At 37.2% G+C, this 14,633-nt stretch overlaps 3 protein-coding genes across 5 annotated transcripts; 2 read left to right on the top strand and 1 right to left on the bottom strand.

The window, feature by feature from the left end:
- On the bottom strand, window positions 2,011-3,084 carry LOC18790326 (voltage-gated hydrogen channel 1). Its single transcript, XM_007225460.2, has one exon. The coding sequence runs from the start codon at window positions 2,904-2,906 to the stop codon at window positions 2,109-2,111; it is 798 nt and encodes a 265-aa protein (XP_007225522.1). The 5' UTR covers window positions 2,907-3,084; the 3' UTR covers window positions 2,011-2,108.
- On the top strand, window positions 3,700-6,824 carry LOC18788911 (sec-independent protein translocase protein TatB). Of its 3 annotated transcripts, XM_020567222.1 has the most exons (7): window positions 3,702-3,977; window positions 4,282-4,403; window positions 4,562-4,700; window positions 4,784-4,845; window positions 4,921-5,119; window positions 5,762-5,874; window positions 6,336-6,824. In XM_020567222.1, the coding sequence occupies exons 1-6, from the start codon at window positions 3,917-3,919 to the stop codon at window positions 5,863-5,865; spliced, it is 687 nt and encodes a 228-aa protein (XP_020422811.1). In that variant the 5' UTR covers window positions 3,702-3,916; the 3' UTR covers window positions 5,866-5,874; window positions 6,336-6,824. The 3 variants fall into 3 exon arrangements, with proteins under 3 accessions (XP_020422815.1, XP_020422811.1, XP_007223915.1); XM_020567226.1 differs by lacking the exon at window positions 6,336-6,824 and having other exon boundaries at window positions 3,700-3,977; window positions 4,784-4,839; window positions 5,762-6,155; XM_007223853.2 differs by lacking the exon at window positions 6,336-6,824 and having other exon boundaries at window positions 5,762-6,155.
- LOC18790952 (probable aldo-keto reductase 2) lies at window positions 8,476-11,553 on the top strand. Its single transcript, XM_007222350.2, has 5 exons — window positions 8,476-8,691; window positions 9,111-9,311; window positions 10,405-10,577; window positions 10,657-10,759; window positions 11,009-11,553. Exons 1-5 carry the CDS (start codon window positions 8,476-8,478, stop codon window positions 11,345-11,347), a joined length of 1,032 nt encoding a protein of 343 aa, XP_007222412.1. The 3' UTR covers window positions 11,348-11,553.

The raw sequence follows: 14,633 nt of genomic DNA, 5'->3' as shown, positions 1-14,633 counted from the left end.
ACGCGCTGGTTTGAAGGGTCCTTCTCCTCCTGGCAGCTTACATGCTAATATCCCTTAGGTCCTTGCATGTTTTTTGCTTTGAAACTTGTTTCTTCCTTCCCATCAACCCACATGGTCTCCCATGCTTCTTCATGGCTTTATCCTTCAGCCAAAAGAGGGAGTTTTTGCTGCTTGCTACTTCTAATTGTATGGGTCTTCTAGGATAGGAAGTCAAATGGGTCACTCTTATCAAATATTGCGCTATTGGGGTTAGTTTTAGTGGGCCATTTTGAATAGGCTTTTTGGTTGGGTTATTTAGGTTCTTTTGGTTGAGGTATTTTCCCTTTTGTGCTCACCCATATGTTTGGGCCTAAGAAATGGGCTTGGGTTCCGAGGCTCCCAAGCAACCCGGAACCTCCATTTCTCGGCTCATCAATGGCCTCATGACAACTTATTACCATCCATGCCACAACCCACTCAAGCAAGCCTCTGGCATTCTAGTGGCTTAGGCCTACTTAGGCTTGTAGCGTGGTTGGGTGTGTAATAATGATTTTCTGCTTGGTATGGCATGTCGCTTGGCATGGCATATCGCTTGGCATGCTTTTAATTATTTTGCTTGAAGGGATAATTAACATGGATTTGCAGAGCTAATGCATTTTATAATCTTAATCTTGATTCCTAGCATGTCGAATTATTTATTTAGCATGACACGTGGAGTGTGATTCGTGCATGGCGGACTTTTATGTGTTCCAAGTCGGATTTTTTCTCAATAAGGTATTGTGCTGGGCCGGGAATTTATTTGGGCCAAGCCATAGATTTTTTGGGCCTCAACACATAGACACCAATAAATCAAACCATTATATGCCATTATACCTATCATAAATGCAAAAATAAAAAAGAAGCCACAAACACAAATGAAAAGTAACGATGAAATTGAGCATTGAAATTACATACTATTTCCAAGGTGGGGGTATTCTACCAATGTATAACGTGATTTCAATCCTCTCTTCAAGCAATGAGAAGTCAATGGGTCTTCAAGCAAGAACAAGCAGATGGGTCTTCAAGGACTGAGAAGAGGATGGGCTACTGAAGATGAGTGAGGAAGATTGAGAAGAGAATGACCGGTAAATGAAATGTTATTGGCGAAAGAGCGGGTAAATCTAATGTTTTTGGGCACTGAAAGACAGCGACTAATAGCATTAGCCACTAAAGAACAATGACTAATATGATTAAGGACCGAAGGCAGTGTCTAATACATTAGGGATTTTGTCAATGTTTTTTATATCCGTGCCTAATGGGAAATTAAGTACATTCGTTTTCCCAAAATACGACAGTATTGATGTCCATTCGTTTAAAATACGGATGCTAATAACAATAGGGACTGTTTTGTGTCTCTAGTAGTGCAATAGGAACGGTTTTGTGTCCCTTGATGTTTATAGGGACGGTTTAATAAAGTTCCGTGCCAAAAAGCAATTTTTAAGAACTGTTTGTCTATCAGTCTCTAAAAAAAGGTCCTCATTGCCCAAATTTCTTGTAGTGTTGGTTATGATGAGGAAGCTTTTCCTCTACATATCTAGTATCAGCTAGTTGGGATGTTGTTAGAGTTGGACCTTGGAACATCACTCAATATAGCATAAGCTATTGTTTTGATTCTTAGCCACTACAACAAATTTTTCCTGGGCCAAACTAAATTTGTATGATACAAATTACAATGTTGGTCCAAAATGTATTAATTTATGAGTTAGTTTATACAGTCCTGATATTTTGGACTACATGGATCTAAGAGATTTGTGGTCATTCACCGTTGGATGTAAATTCAACGGTTCACTCACTCTTGCACTCCTTTTAAGAAACTTTTTTGAACTATTAGATTAATATCCAACGGTGGGCGACCACAATCTCTTAGACTTCTGTGATCCAAGAGAACATGACTCTTAGTTTATATACTCAAAACAGAAATATTTGTAAAACTAGTTTACCTATCCTGTATAAGATAGTTGATAAAAAAATAATAATAATTAAAAATTCCCGTATTAGATATAGGAGGGTTGTAAAAATAATGTCCAATGAAAATCAATGAAGAAAAATTAAGATGTAAAAATATTAACGAATTATAGTGAATGGGCTAATTACGGTTTATGATAACCGTTGATCATAAAGCGAGTAGAATATTGATCTAAATCTTCCTGGAGCTTCTCGATAATTTCGTCCTGCTCACTAATGGTCTCTGCGAGTCTCCTGTTCTCTTCCTTGAGCATCTCAAACTGGCAAACAACACTTTGAATCTGCGCTTCAATGGCCTCATCACTCAACTCAAAAGCACTCTCTACAACCCTAACAACACGCCACAAACTCACCACAACAAGCAGCCCCCCTCCCTTCCTCTCGAAAAAAGCTTCTAAAACCAGCGCACCCATCAAAACGACGCCGTCAATGACGTAACCGGGACGCCTCCGGAGAAACGTACGCATGCCAAGCCCCACAGCTTGAGCCACCGTCTTTGCCGAAAGCAGGGCGAGTATAGCAATGCCCACCCAGTGGTACCAAATTTCTGGTGTGGTTTTTTTGTTCTTGTTTGGTGAGTTGTTGCACTCGGTTAGCAAAGATGAGGAGAGTTCAAGGATGGTGAGGATGAGATCTACAATGAGGAGGGAGATAGAAATCGCATGGATTGGTGTGGACTCTAGAAAATTGGCCAAGTGGGTTCTCCAAGGGGCTAAATTTAGGTCTTGAAATTGTGTGGAATTATTATTATCAAACCAAAAAAACCTGTGCCATTGTTGCCTTCTATGCCAGCTCCTTGTGAGGCTTTGGATTGAGGCTTCAATGGATTCAATAGAGAATGAGTTGGTGGTGGTGGTGGTGGTGGTGGTGGTTGTGGGAGGCCCAGGTTGTTGAATTTGAATCTGAGATGAGGCAATTTTCATTATTGGTTTTGGAAATTTGGAGTTTTAAGTTTGTGTTTTTGGTTTTTTGGGGTTTGATTTGGTGCTTTTATGTGTGAAGTGCAAGCTTGGAGTTGATGATATGCTTTGGAGTCACGTTGAATGAATGCCATGCTGTGCAGTGCAGTGTAGTGCAGTTGTATTGCATGTGTCACCATTGGAGACGCGTTAAGCATCAAATCAAAACCACCTCCTCACCTTTTTTCTATACTCATTTCTGTCAAATGAACTGAAGCCCTCGTTAAAGAAAAAGGCTTCACCAACACCAAATAGACCAAACCATAGAGAGATATATATAATTTAAATATATTCTTACATGTATTACCAAGTATTAGAATTTGAAATATTGTTAAGTAATTATATATATTTTTATTTTAATATTTTGTAATTTTAATAAATTATTTTTTACATATGTGTTAAATTGTAATTTTCAAGAGAAAGAATGGCTTTTTGGTAATTAGTTAGAATTTTTTTTTTTTATGGTACATATCAAATTGTGACTAGCTTGAAATTTGAGTTTCTAACTTTTAAGGACTCCGAGCTTTTTCATTCCTCCTTTAAAAGCCTAACTTTCATTTAAAGACCACCCAAAAAACATATTTATGGTACTCCTTTAATTTTTCTTTTACTTTAGAATTTTCTGACTTTTGTCCTTTGAAATTTTTTAAAAAAATTTTGAATTACTAGATTAATATCTAATAGTGAGTGATCATAATCTCTTGAACTCCTGTGGTTTAACAAATCGAGACTGTTGTTGTGAGATACCTCCTCCTTATTTCCCATCCCATGTGTTGCAAGTAAAAATAAGAAACCCTTTCTCAACAGTTCTTCTTCTTTCTCCCAATAGTTTCCCAAAACCCGTATTTTCCCAGTGAATCAAAGCCTCCTCCTCCTCCATTGAAACACATGCAGAGCTCAAACTTAAAACTCCCAAACAGCAAATCAGGAAAGAACGCTACCCAGACAAATCGTTTTATACAGTAAGGCGCAAAATGCTTGGTATTTCGTACGGAGAGCTCTTCCTCTTGATCGGAGCCACAGCTGCTCTAGTCGGTATACACCCAATCTCTCTCTCTCTCTCTCTCTCTCTCTCTCTCTCTATTTTGTGTTTATCTCAAAAGAAAAATGCTTTATACTCCAATTTTTCTCTCAATCTTTTTCTGACTTAGGCATGGGATGGAACCTAAATGTTTGGGTACCCATGTGAGAGAATTGGGCTGTTATAGCTGTAGCATTTTCATTGTCCGCATTGGTTCAGAATTTTTCTTTGCCAAGGTCAAAACTTGGGTAATTTTATTGGAAATATTGACTGAAAAAAGTGAACTGGGTTTGATGTTTAATGGGTTGTAAATTGTAGGACCAAAGGATTTGCCTAGAATCGCTAGAACAGCAGGGAGGTTAGCGGGTCGGTCAATCGGGTATGTTCAGTTAGCTAGAGGCCAATTCGATAATGTTATGCAGCAGTCTCAAGCCCGCCAGGTACATTTTCTAATTACTTAATTAATGATAATTATCATTCTATCGTCAATTCTTTGTGAGCTAACATGCATTGTGCACAATCGGGTAATGATTAGAATTTCAATGTCCTTGAACCAAATGATTTATCTGTTCATTTATGCCCCGTGCTTGACCTTTAGGTTCATAAAGAACTTCAAGATGCACTTGCACAACTAGAGTCGATTCGTTATGAAGTCCGGAGTATATCACTTATGAATCCCGGTCCTATGGCTCGAAGGCTGATGGATAATCCTCAAGACCCGGCTCCTCTGAGTGATGGTAGTATTCTTAGCAGCCATACATTGCTGCCAAGTAATGTTTTGCTTCTCTCCTAACTACCAGTTTATATGTTTTCTTTTTAGGGGCCAATAGTTCACTTGAGAAGCCTAAGGAGGAGCTGAAGTCAAGAAATACTGTGGTGAAGGTTTGAATAACACATTTCTTCGTATAAATGGCCCACGTTGCATCATCTTGAATTCCTTATGCATATCTTTGACAGGATGATACTTTCAGAACCTCAGACTCACCTAATTTGCATAGTCAAGCAACTGCGTATGCAAAGTTGGCTGAATCTGATGCCGTGAAGACTGGCTCTTTGAAGAGCAATGCAGAGCAAGAAAACCTTAAAGATGAAAGTGGTCTTTTCGTTGTCCTCCCAATTTCAGCTGAAAGCACTGGGATGCTACCAAATCGCAAAGGTTATAATCTTCTTGAGTTACGACACTTAATGATGTTATCATTTAGTTTACTTTGTTGTCTCAATTTGGAAACTCTGCTGGGAGCTGCTAGGAGTGGACATTTCCTTTTCATTATCTTGAGGAACAACAAATATTTAAATTTTCTCAAGTACACTACTTAATTTTCTGTATTGCCCTCATTATCTTCGATTATAGAGGTCATGAATGTGTGTGCTGCTCATATATTATGGTTTTCATATCAATGTTGTCTTTGCTAGCCATTTTGTACGTTTACCTTTGTATAATTGGTCAACAAAGGTGTCGCTTATGCTCTTAGTCTAGTTGTGTATGATTTTCCCTATATAATTGGTTTCTATTGACGGTAACTATATCTGGATTGTTGAGGCTTCACTTGGTGGGCTATTGGCTTAAACATGTCATAGGAATACTCTTGAAATAATGTTTGGAAATACAATCCTTGATTGCATAGGATGAAAACTCTTCCACATTAAATTATTTCTATAAACCTATGTTCTGACACACAAAATATTGCTCCAGTGTATAACTGAACATGCCACAACTTTTCCAGAGAATTCGCAAATAGTTTTGCTTTTCATCTTAGATATATATGTCCAAATAAATAACCAGTGGTTGTGATGGCAGAGAATGTTAAGGGATCAGACATTGTGTTGGAAGCAATAGTTGAAGCAGAGGTAGCACGTAATGCCAAAGATTTCTTTTCACAGCCTGAAAATCAAGTACAGTGAACTGAAAAGGTGACGATACTTTTATTTATTTATTTACAATCTTCATCACTCTGTTTATAATTGGGTATGTTTAGTGTTAAATAACAAATACATAAATGAAGAAGGTTTATGTTAGGGGAACTTTTTGTTTGGTTGATGATAAAATCGAACAAGGTTTATGTTACTACTCGAAGATGTAAAACTACTGGTGATCCTTAAGATCTTTTTTTTTTTCATGCATTGGGACCAATGAGAATTGTTACATAGAAAGCAGTTTATTGTGATGGACAAATTTTGTTCACATTTTAAAATGGTTGGTGCATTAATATGTGGGGATGTTTAGGGTGTAGGGTGTAAGGGCAGGAGAATGTGTGTGAGCCAATTTGTTTTTGGCTATGCATATCAACACATGCTAGTTTTACAATGCTAGCTCAATTGCTGGCATTATTTGCTGGTGAAAATGCAACATGATTGGCCTCAATTTCCCTTAGGTGGTGTTTGATTCAAAGGAATTAACTGCAATGGAATGCAATCGTTGCCATTGAAACTCCATTACAATGTTCGTTTTGGCAATATGACTGTTGAAAGCCCATTCCTATAACTGTTGGTGGACCATTTCCAAAATAAAATGGGTGGAAAGCCCGTTCGAACATGATGCCCATTGGGTGCCAACACCTCAAGCCCTAGGAGTTCCCTTCCATGGTTTTCACTTCTCGGTCTCTCACCTCAGGCTCAACCAGTTCACTTACATGGGTTCCCATTTGTATTTTGAAGACCTGATCAACAGGATTCTTTCACCAACAGACTCTGAAACCAATCTACAGAATGATATTAGTTTTTAGATTTTAGTCTATAATTCTTGTTCTGTTGCAGATAAGTCTTTGATCAAGCATATATAATATATATCATCCCTGTAAAGAACACCAAGATCATATTGAGTTATTAATGCAATCTACAAATTTGCCATTCCTTTGTAGAAATAATGAAGGTATTATAAACTGTAATGTGATATGATTTGTCACATTTTATGGCTGTGATCTGTTTCTGAATGCCTTTTATATTATTCCTTGGATTTTTTAGAGGTAAAAATGTCCAAGTTCATTTGCTTTTCCTGTCAAGATTTAGAGGTCAAAATGTCCACCCACGTTGTCCATACCTCTCTAACCTCTCTCCTCCCATTTTCTTAAGTTCACATTTGCCCCTTCCAACAATAGACTTGAGACCAAAGTGACAAATCGAATGTTTGAGGATGTAAAATTTAGCTAAAATAAAGCGGGAAAGCAGTAATAATTCAAAGTCCATAATTGCACTACATTTTACTCATATTTAAATAATGGTTAATTACACTTTCCACCATTCTGATTTCGATCCTTTAACAATTTAGTCCCTCATTATTTTTTTTTTCAAAAAATGACAACAGCAAACTTAAATTTACAAATTGTCACGCCATTGATTCCTTCTTTTATCTACTATAAAGTCACACGTTATTCCAGTGAGTCCATGTTTTTCTTACATTACATAAAAACCAAGGTAATGTCAGATGAATTAAAATATGCCATATCGACAATAAGAATACTTTTCAAAGGCCAGTTGGGTATAATTCAGTTGGTTAAGCTCTTCCATCTTCACCCATGTGAGCATAGACCTGCATCCCAAGCACTTAATGGATATTTGTCCAAATCCCTCTTCCACAATGGCTTGTACTAAAAAAAAAAAAATTTCTTTTAAATAAACCTTAATCTTTTGTGTATATAAAGTAAGGGTGGGCATTCATACTAGAAAATTGGAAAATTGAGCTGAATTGGGCCAAAAACAACTGGGTTGACCAAAAATCGGATTGAGTTGACTAAAAATGGGACCAAACCAGTTCTGTTCGGTTCCAATTCTGGTTCTTATAGTGAAAAAACCGGACTGGGTTTGTATTTTTAATAAAATATTTAACTCCAATACTAAATTTCTAAACCCATTACTAATTTTTCCCCAAACCCAACACCAAATCACCTCCTTTTATATAAAATTGGGTCATTTGTGAATTTTTTGTTAGAATCAAAACGAATGAATAGTGTTGGTTTCCATTTTGGGTGAGAATCGGTGTAAAAAATTATTCTGCCATATGTCACTTCAGAAATATTTCTGAAGTGACGGACAGAGTTTGTAGTTTTAAATCATTTGTGCTTTATTTTTTTTGGGTGAGAAAATTTTGTTCAATTTTTTTAGGACAATGACATTGTTTTTTAATTTTATTTTATAGGAAGACAATGACGTTGTTAGGGGAGGAGGCACTAAACTACAAGACTGCAAAATGTAATCTAGGCTTAAATTTATGCTCCAAAGTCCAATAACTTTGTTTCACTTGTTTCCATCCCATCTTGACCCGCTGCTGCCTTCGCCAGGCTGAAAGAACTTTCCACTCTCTCTCCATTCGGTCAAATGACTCAAATGCTCATTAACATCAATGCAAACGCACTCCCTTACGCAATCCAATTTCCCTTTGGGCTTCACCTACCACTCCACATCAGATAGAGATGTCTTTATATCTTTATATATAGAAACTAGTGAGAAGCAAGAGGCATTATCAGTCCTTCACTTGGCTGCTTCAGTTCAGAAAACACAGAAAACCACAGTTCCAAAATGGCAGGAGGAGTGAGGAGGATCAAGTTGGGTTCACAGGGCCTTGAGGTCTCGGCTCAAGGCCTGGGCTGTATGGGCATGTCTGCCTTCTATGGCCCTCCCAAGCCCGACGCAGACATGATCAGTCTCATCCACCATGCCATCGACTCCGGCGTCACCTTCCTCGACACCTCTGACATCTACGGTCCCTTCACCAACGAAATTCTGCTTGGCAAGGTAAGCCACTAACCTTGACTTTGCCTCTTAATAATCGCTCTTAATTTGTATCAATTGCCTTTTGGGTTTGTTTGGGATTTCAAATTGGATGACTTGATGATGAACTAAATTTGGTTCTGTTCACTCTTGTTCTTGTCTTTAAGTTACTAAATCAAGCACAAGCACAACCACTGAGAGAGACAATAATTTGTAAAATTGCTTTATGGGTTTTGTTGTATTGTTGAATGGGATGCAATAATGATGAAGTGAATTGGATTGTGTTCACTATTGTTCCTGTATTTAAGTTACTAAGCCAAGAACAAGGACTGAGAGAGACAATGATACACGTAATTGCTTTTTGGGTTTTGTTTAGATTGTTCAATTGATTGTAATTGATGATGATGAAGTGACTTGGATTTTGTTGGATTGATGAGGAACAGGCTCTGAAGGGTGGGGTACGGGAGAAGGTTGAATTGGCCACCAAGTTTGGTATCAGTTTTGCTGATAACAAGAGGGAGGTTCGAGGTGACCCTGCCTATGTGAGAGCTGCTATTGAGGGTAGTTTGAAGCGCCTTGGTGTTGATTCGGTTGATCTCTATTATCAGCATCGGATTGATACTCGTGTCCCCATTGAAGTCACGGTTTGTTTTCTTCTCTCTTGAATTTTGATCTCTTTTTAATTACAATCGCAGAGATACTTGATAATATAGTTTCCATTGAATTGAGAAAACAAGACATGCGTGTTTAGTAAGAATGGTGCTCGAGGGGGACTAATTGGAATTAGTAACTATGCATCTGCCAGTCTATTGAAGTCATGGTTATTCAAAGATCTACAACATCTTCTATCATTTTATTAGTTCACAATTTTATCAATTCCACATTCAAATTCGTTTGTGTTCTACGTAGAAGTATGGTTTGACCACATCTCTTTTGGATTGGAACCCTTTTTCAGTTCCATTTTTCTAAACTAATTTGAGTTGTTCAAGCGTGAAAAGGTTGTCATTGATGAATGTAGGGAGATTCCCCAATAAGTATTTAAGTATTGGTTACATACTTCTAATCTTGGGCATTGGATTGCATCTAAGAGACTACCAACATATTTAATGAAGGCAATCCAACGGCCAAGATTAGAAGTTTGTAACCCATCCTTAACATAAAATACTTATTGGAGAATCTCCCAATGAGTGTATTTTCATATCTTTAAGCGTCAAGTGACGATGAACTAGTTATAAAAGTTTGAATTACTTTTAGTTATTTATCAACAATGTTTGAATTACTTTTAGTTATTTATCAACAATTTCTGATGATGGTTTGTGTAAATCTTCTTACTGATTTTAACTGAAAAATATTTTATCTTGATTTTTTCTTTGTTTGACCCTCAGTTATTATCTTTATCATATGTCTGAACTTTGCACTGGATATAGGAGAAATTTGTATTTTATACCTCTAGAGTCCAGATCTTTTACATTTTGAATCTTGAATTAAGCAAGTGTTTTGGAGATTAACATGATTGAGCACTAGGTTCTTTTGTATCTATTTAAGTGCATATATCGTATCTGAATTAGTCAAATTACACAAACTTTAGCATAAATTTATTGTAGGCTGTAGCTATGTTACTTTCCTTCTATACTTGACTGTTAGTATTATTCTTTTTTGTACTGGCATGCATCATGATTCACTTATTTTAAGAAATGCATGTCATTCCTTAAATTCCTTTATCATGTCATTTACAAGGTTGGGGAACTCAAGAAACTAGTTGAAGAAGGTAAGGTAAAGTACATTGGCCTATCCGAGGCCTCTGCTTCCACAATAAGAAGAGCACACGCTGTTCATCCAATAACAGCTGTGCAGTTGGAGTGGTCGTTGTGGTCAAGAGATGTGGAGGAAGATATAATTCCTACTTGCCGGTGAGTCTTAATGGAACTAACTGATTTGTTTATAAAGTAGATAAAATTTCATGCTAATCTCATTTTTTGATTTTCCCAGGGAACTTGGCATCGGCATTGTTGCGTACAGTCCTCTAGGAAGAGGATTCTTTTCATCAGGAGCTAACTTGGTCGAAAATCTTCCCAACGATGATTTCCGAAAGGTATGTTGATATGCCAAATAGATATTTATTTTCAAGTGCACAAGTGCATGCACATTAGAGAAAATTAGTAGCATTGTGAATGTCCTTCTATCTCCTAGAAAGTGCTCAAATTAGTAATTGATCTCACAAGTTTTAGTAATCTCACCTAGCAGGCAAGAACTCTCCTATCAGGGCCTTTGAATTGTGCCTCCTCTTTATCATATCATTTTGATAAAGTCATTTTAACCTTGATTACTTTGTTGGTTGCAGTATCTACCCAGGTTCCAAGCCGAAAACCTAGAGCATAATAAAACAATATTTGAGCGGGTTAGTGATCTTGCAGCAAGGAAGGGGTGCACCCCATCTCAACTAGCACTGGCCTGGGTTCATCACCAAGGAAACGATGTGTGTCCGATACCCGGAACCACCAAGATTGAGAATTTTAACCAGAACATTGGTGCTCTCTCTGTGAAACTGACACCAGAAGAACTGGCTGAACTTGAATCTTTTGCTTCTGCTGATGCCGTTAAAGGTGACAGATATCAGAATGACTTTAGTACTTGGAAGAATTCTGAAACTCCTCCAGTGTCTTCATTGGAAAGCACATGACATGTGCCTTTTGTCATGTCATAATGCTTCTCTGTACCTCATAAGCTTTGTGAATTTCCTTACCGTATGAGAATAAGTAGTTCATGTGAAGTGGTATGTAATGACCGACTTTGAGATGTTCGACATTTTGTACGCAGATTTCATCACGTTTTATGAGTATCCAAAAGTATGAAATAATCTGGGGTCAAGCGAAGTTTTTCATTTTATTTCTTTGACTTAATTTTCTTTGTCACTAGCAAGTTTTAAGAGATTACAACAAAGAATGACATTGCCTGCCACGAAACCAGAACTAGGGTTTTGCTTTCCATTTTTTCATGTGGGTTGAAACATACATTTAGTGTCTAAATTGTATAGTTATTTTTCAAATAATTGGGGAAGACAAGTAGATTGTCAAACTCTTCCACTCTCTTCTTAGCCCCAAGACCTCCTTCATCCCCCTTTCCTTATCCTTAAGATCCAGCTACCTGTCTCTTGGAACTAACTGAACATCATTTCCCTTGGTAGCAACAACATTTCTATTAGAAGCAGCAACCATTCCTTTAGAAGCATCAACATTTCCTTTAGAACCCTCAACATTTTCGTTCACTGTGTTTTTTTCTTTCTATTTTGACAATACGATATCAAAACTATTCCAATGTATGAGGAGGGGGATCAGACGTGAGTAGAGGGGATCAGATGTGGGTGTAAGGAACGAGTACCCTGCTTTGCGCTATTAACCTAACTCTGTATTGTGGGCCCAATTTCAGGTCAACTCGATTGAATCACTCAACCCGATCATAAAAGGGTTGGCGTAGTAATGAGTGGGTCTTGGGTTCAAAAAATCATAAACTGCTATGTACGGATTGGAACTAAGATTTAAGAGTGGACATAATTTTGGGTTAACCTAATCGAATTGCCTAACCCAATCACAAAAGAGTTGAGTTGAGTTGGATTGGTCTACCTAATAATAAGCGGGTCTCGTACCCAAAAGATCATAAACCGCTATGTATGAGTTGGGTTATGAATTAGGACCAAAACCAACCCAACTCGTGCCGACATTTGCCCACCATGTGTCACCCAACTAAATGCCTAATCCTAATGTGGTAATTGACCCAGGAAAAAGAAAAACCAAAAGAACCCAACCGCTCATCACCCCTATCCTCCCTCCCTCCATGGGGAGCCGACACCAAACCCCCCTCCGTCATTGGCAAGTCCTCCTCCCTCTCTCTCTTCTCTCTTCCCTCATCCCTCTTTGTAAAGTAGTATAAATTATTCCAAGAGGACCAAACCAAATAAATCATGACGACAAGACCATGTACCCCAAATATTAATAGAAAGGGAAATTTGTACAAATACCACCTAGACTATCTATTAGGGGTGTGTGCTTTACCGCATAATAAAACAAATTTAGCTATTTACCACCAATACTTCACTTTTAGTGCTAATGTACCACCTTCCTCAGCTTCTGTTAAATTTTCTCATAGATGTGGGCTTGTTTTTAATTTTTTTAATTTTTTAATTCATCAAAAAATACCTTTGGTTAATACAAATATTAAGAATTGAAATTATTAATTAAATAAGTATAATATGATAAATTCACACTTTTCATATTAAAAAGAAATTTAAAATTAAAAGAAAAATCAGATAATGATTCATATTTTTATGGAACTCAACTACTCATTATCTTTTTTAATTCTAAAATAAATTTAAATTTTTTTAAAAAGGCCTAGCGTATACGCAGAAGTGCGTGCGAAGAAACTAGTATAATTTAAATTAATAAAATTTCTAAAATAATAATTAAAAAAATGAAAAAAGAAAAGAATTTGTCTGCCGATCTGGGATCTTCCCCTCCACCCACCTCCTTAAATACCTGCAGTTACCGTTGTGGTGCACTTGGTACTAACACTAAGCTGGGTGGTTGTTTACAAATTGGCGGGCTATTGGCTTCATCTCTGGTTTTGGACTTGTCATGGTGAAGAACCATGGAGGTTGCAATTAGGCAATTTGCTGCACCTCTGTGGATGCATGATTTGTCCAAATATTCATAGGTAGGCTCACCAGACGTTCTATTGTAATAGTCTAGGTGGTATTTGTGCATAAAAGATTTTGAGATCCTTGATGTGAACAATGGTAATCCAAGGGCCGTCCCCTTATCCTCCCCCGTGGGCTGGTCTGCTCCCGAGGTGGACATGGTCAAAATTAATGTCGACGAAGCTGGGAAATCTTCTTCATGCTGTGCAGGAGCTGGTATTGTTGCTAGAAACGCTAATGGTGAGTATCTTGGGGCTAAGGCTATCCCCTTTCTCTCGGACTCATATGGCTGAGGCTCAGGCAGCAGTGGAGTGGTGCAGGTTCGCTATTGAAAAGAGTTTCTCAAAGGTCTGCTTCGAATCTGATTCCAGGGAGGTGACGCAATGTATTAATGGAAATATTAGGACGGGGAGATGGAATGAGATTTTCTATTTAAACCTCACACTTCTCTTAGTTCACCCTAATACTTAAATACTTAAATCATTAAGCTGTAAGTTTTATTATTGTGTAAAAAGACAAAAAAAGGTCATCTAACTTAATATTTAACCCAATACATCTATACACACACCCAACACAACCTCACCACTCTTCATATTAAGTTTTAGAAAAATACCTTTTAGAAAAATACAAACTCATCTACATCGTATTGCCAGAGACAGAGAATATTGATGAGCATGTCTCTTAAAAATTTGCGTGGGAGCTAATAGAAAGACTTGCTGATTATTTGGCTGTAATGATCTTATTCTCTTTCCTTTGTTGATTGCTTTTGTTTTTTATTTTTTTTACTTGATGCTTTGGTAAGCTGTTCTTTTTTTTTTAGAAAGTATTAAATTTCGGATTTGAGGTTATATTTGTTTGTGTTTTTTTTTTCTTCTGCTAGGAACAGTATTATTATTGTCACAAATTCCAGTATGCATCTAAAATCATAATTCTGCTATTGCTGCTTCAATAGTTGGGTTATTTTTCTTGTTGCTTTTCCACTCTGATAAACGCTTCAATGTATTCTCCATTGATGGCCGATCAGATGGCCTACTCCTATTGCAATGTGTAGCAACCTCAAGTACCAGTTTTATCTCATATCAAAGTAAGTGCCTAAAGCTTCAGTACATAGTGTTTCAATGTTTAAAAATTCTAGATGGTATTCGGAGGTAGAAATCAAATAAGAATCACATATTATGCACAAAAAATTTACCAATCTATAAATTAACATTGTCAACAAATCAAGTGTCTGTCAAATAAGAACGTACTTTCTCCTCTAAGGGTAGCTTGTGGGGTT

The sequence above is a fragment of the Prunus persica genome, chromosome G1 (assembly GCF_000346465.2).
Source record: "Prunus persica cultivar Lovell chromosome G1, Prunus_persica_NCBIv2, whole genome shotgun sequence".
In the NCBI taxonomy this organism is placed as follows: domain Eukaryota; kingdom Viridiplantae; phylum Streptophyta; class Magnoliopsida; order Rosales; family Rosaceae; genus Prunus; species Prunus persica.
Note: the sequence above shows the minus strand (reverse complement) of the source record. Positions and strands in the feature narration are given on the sequence as shown.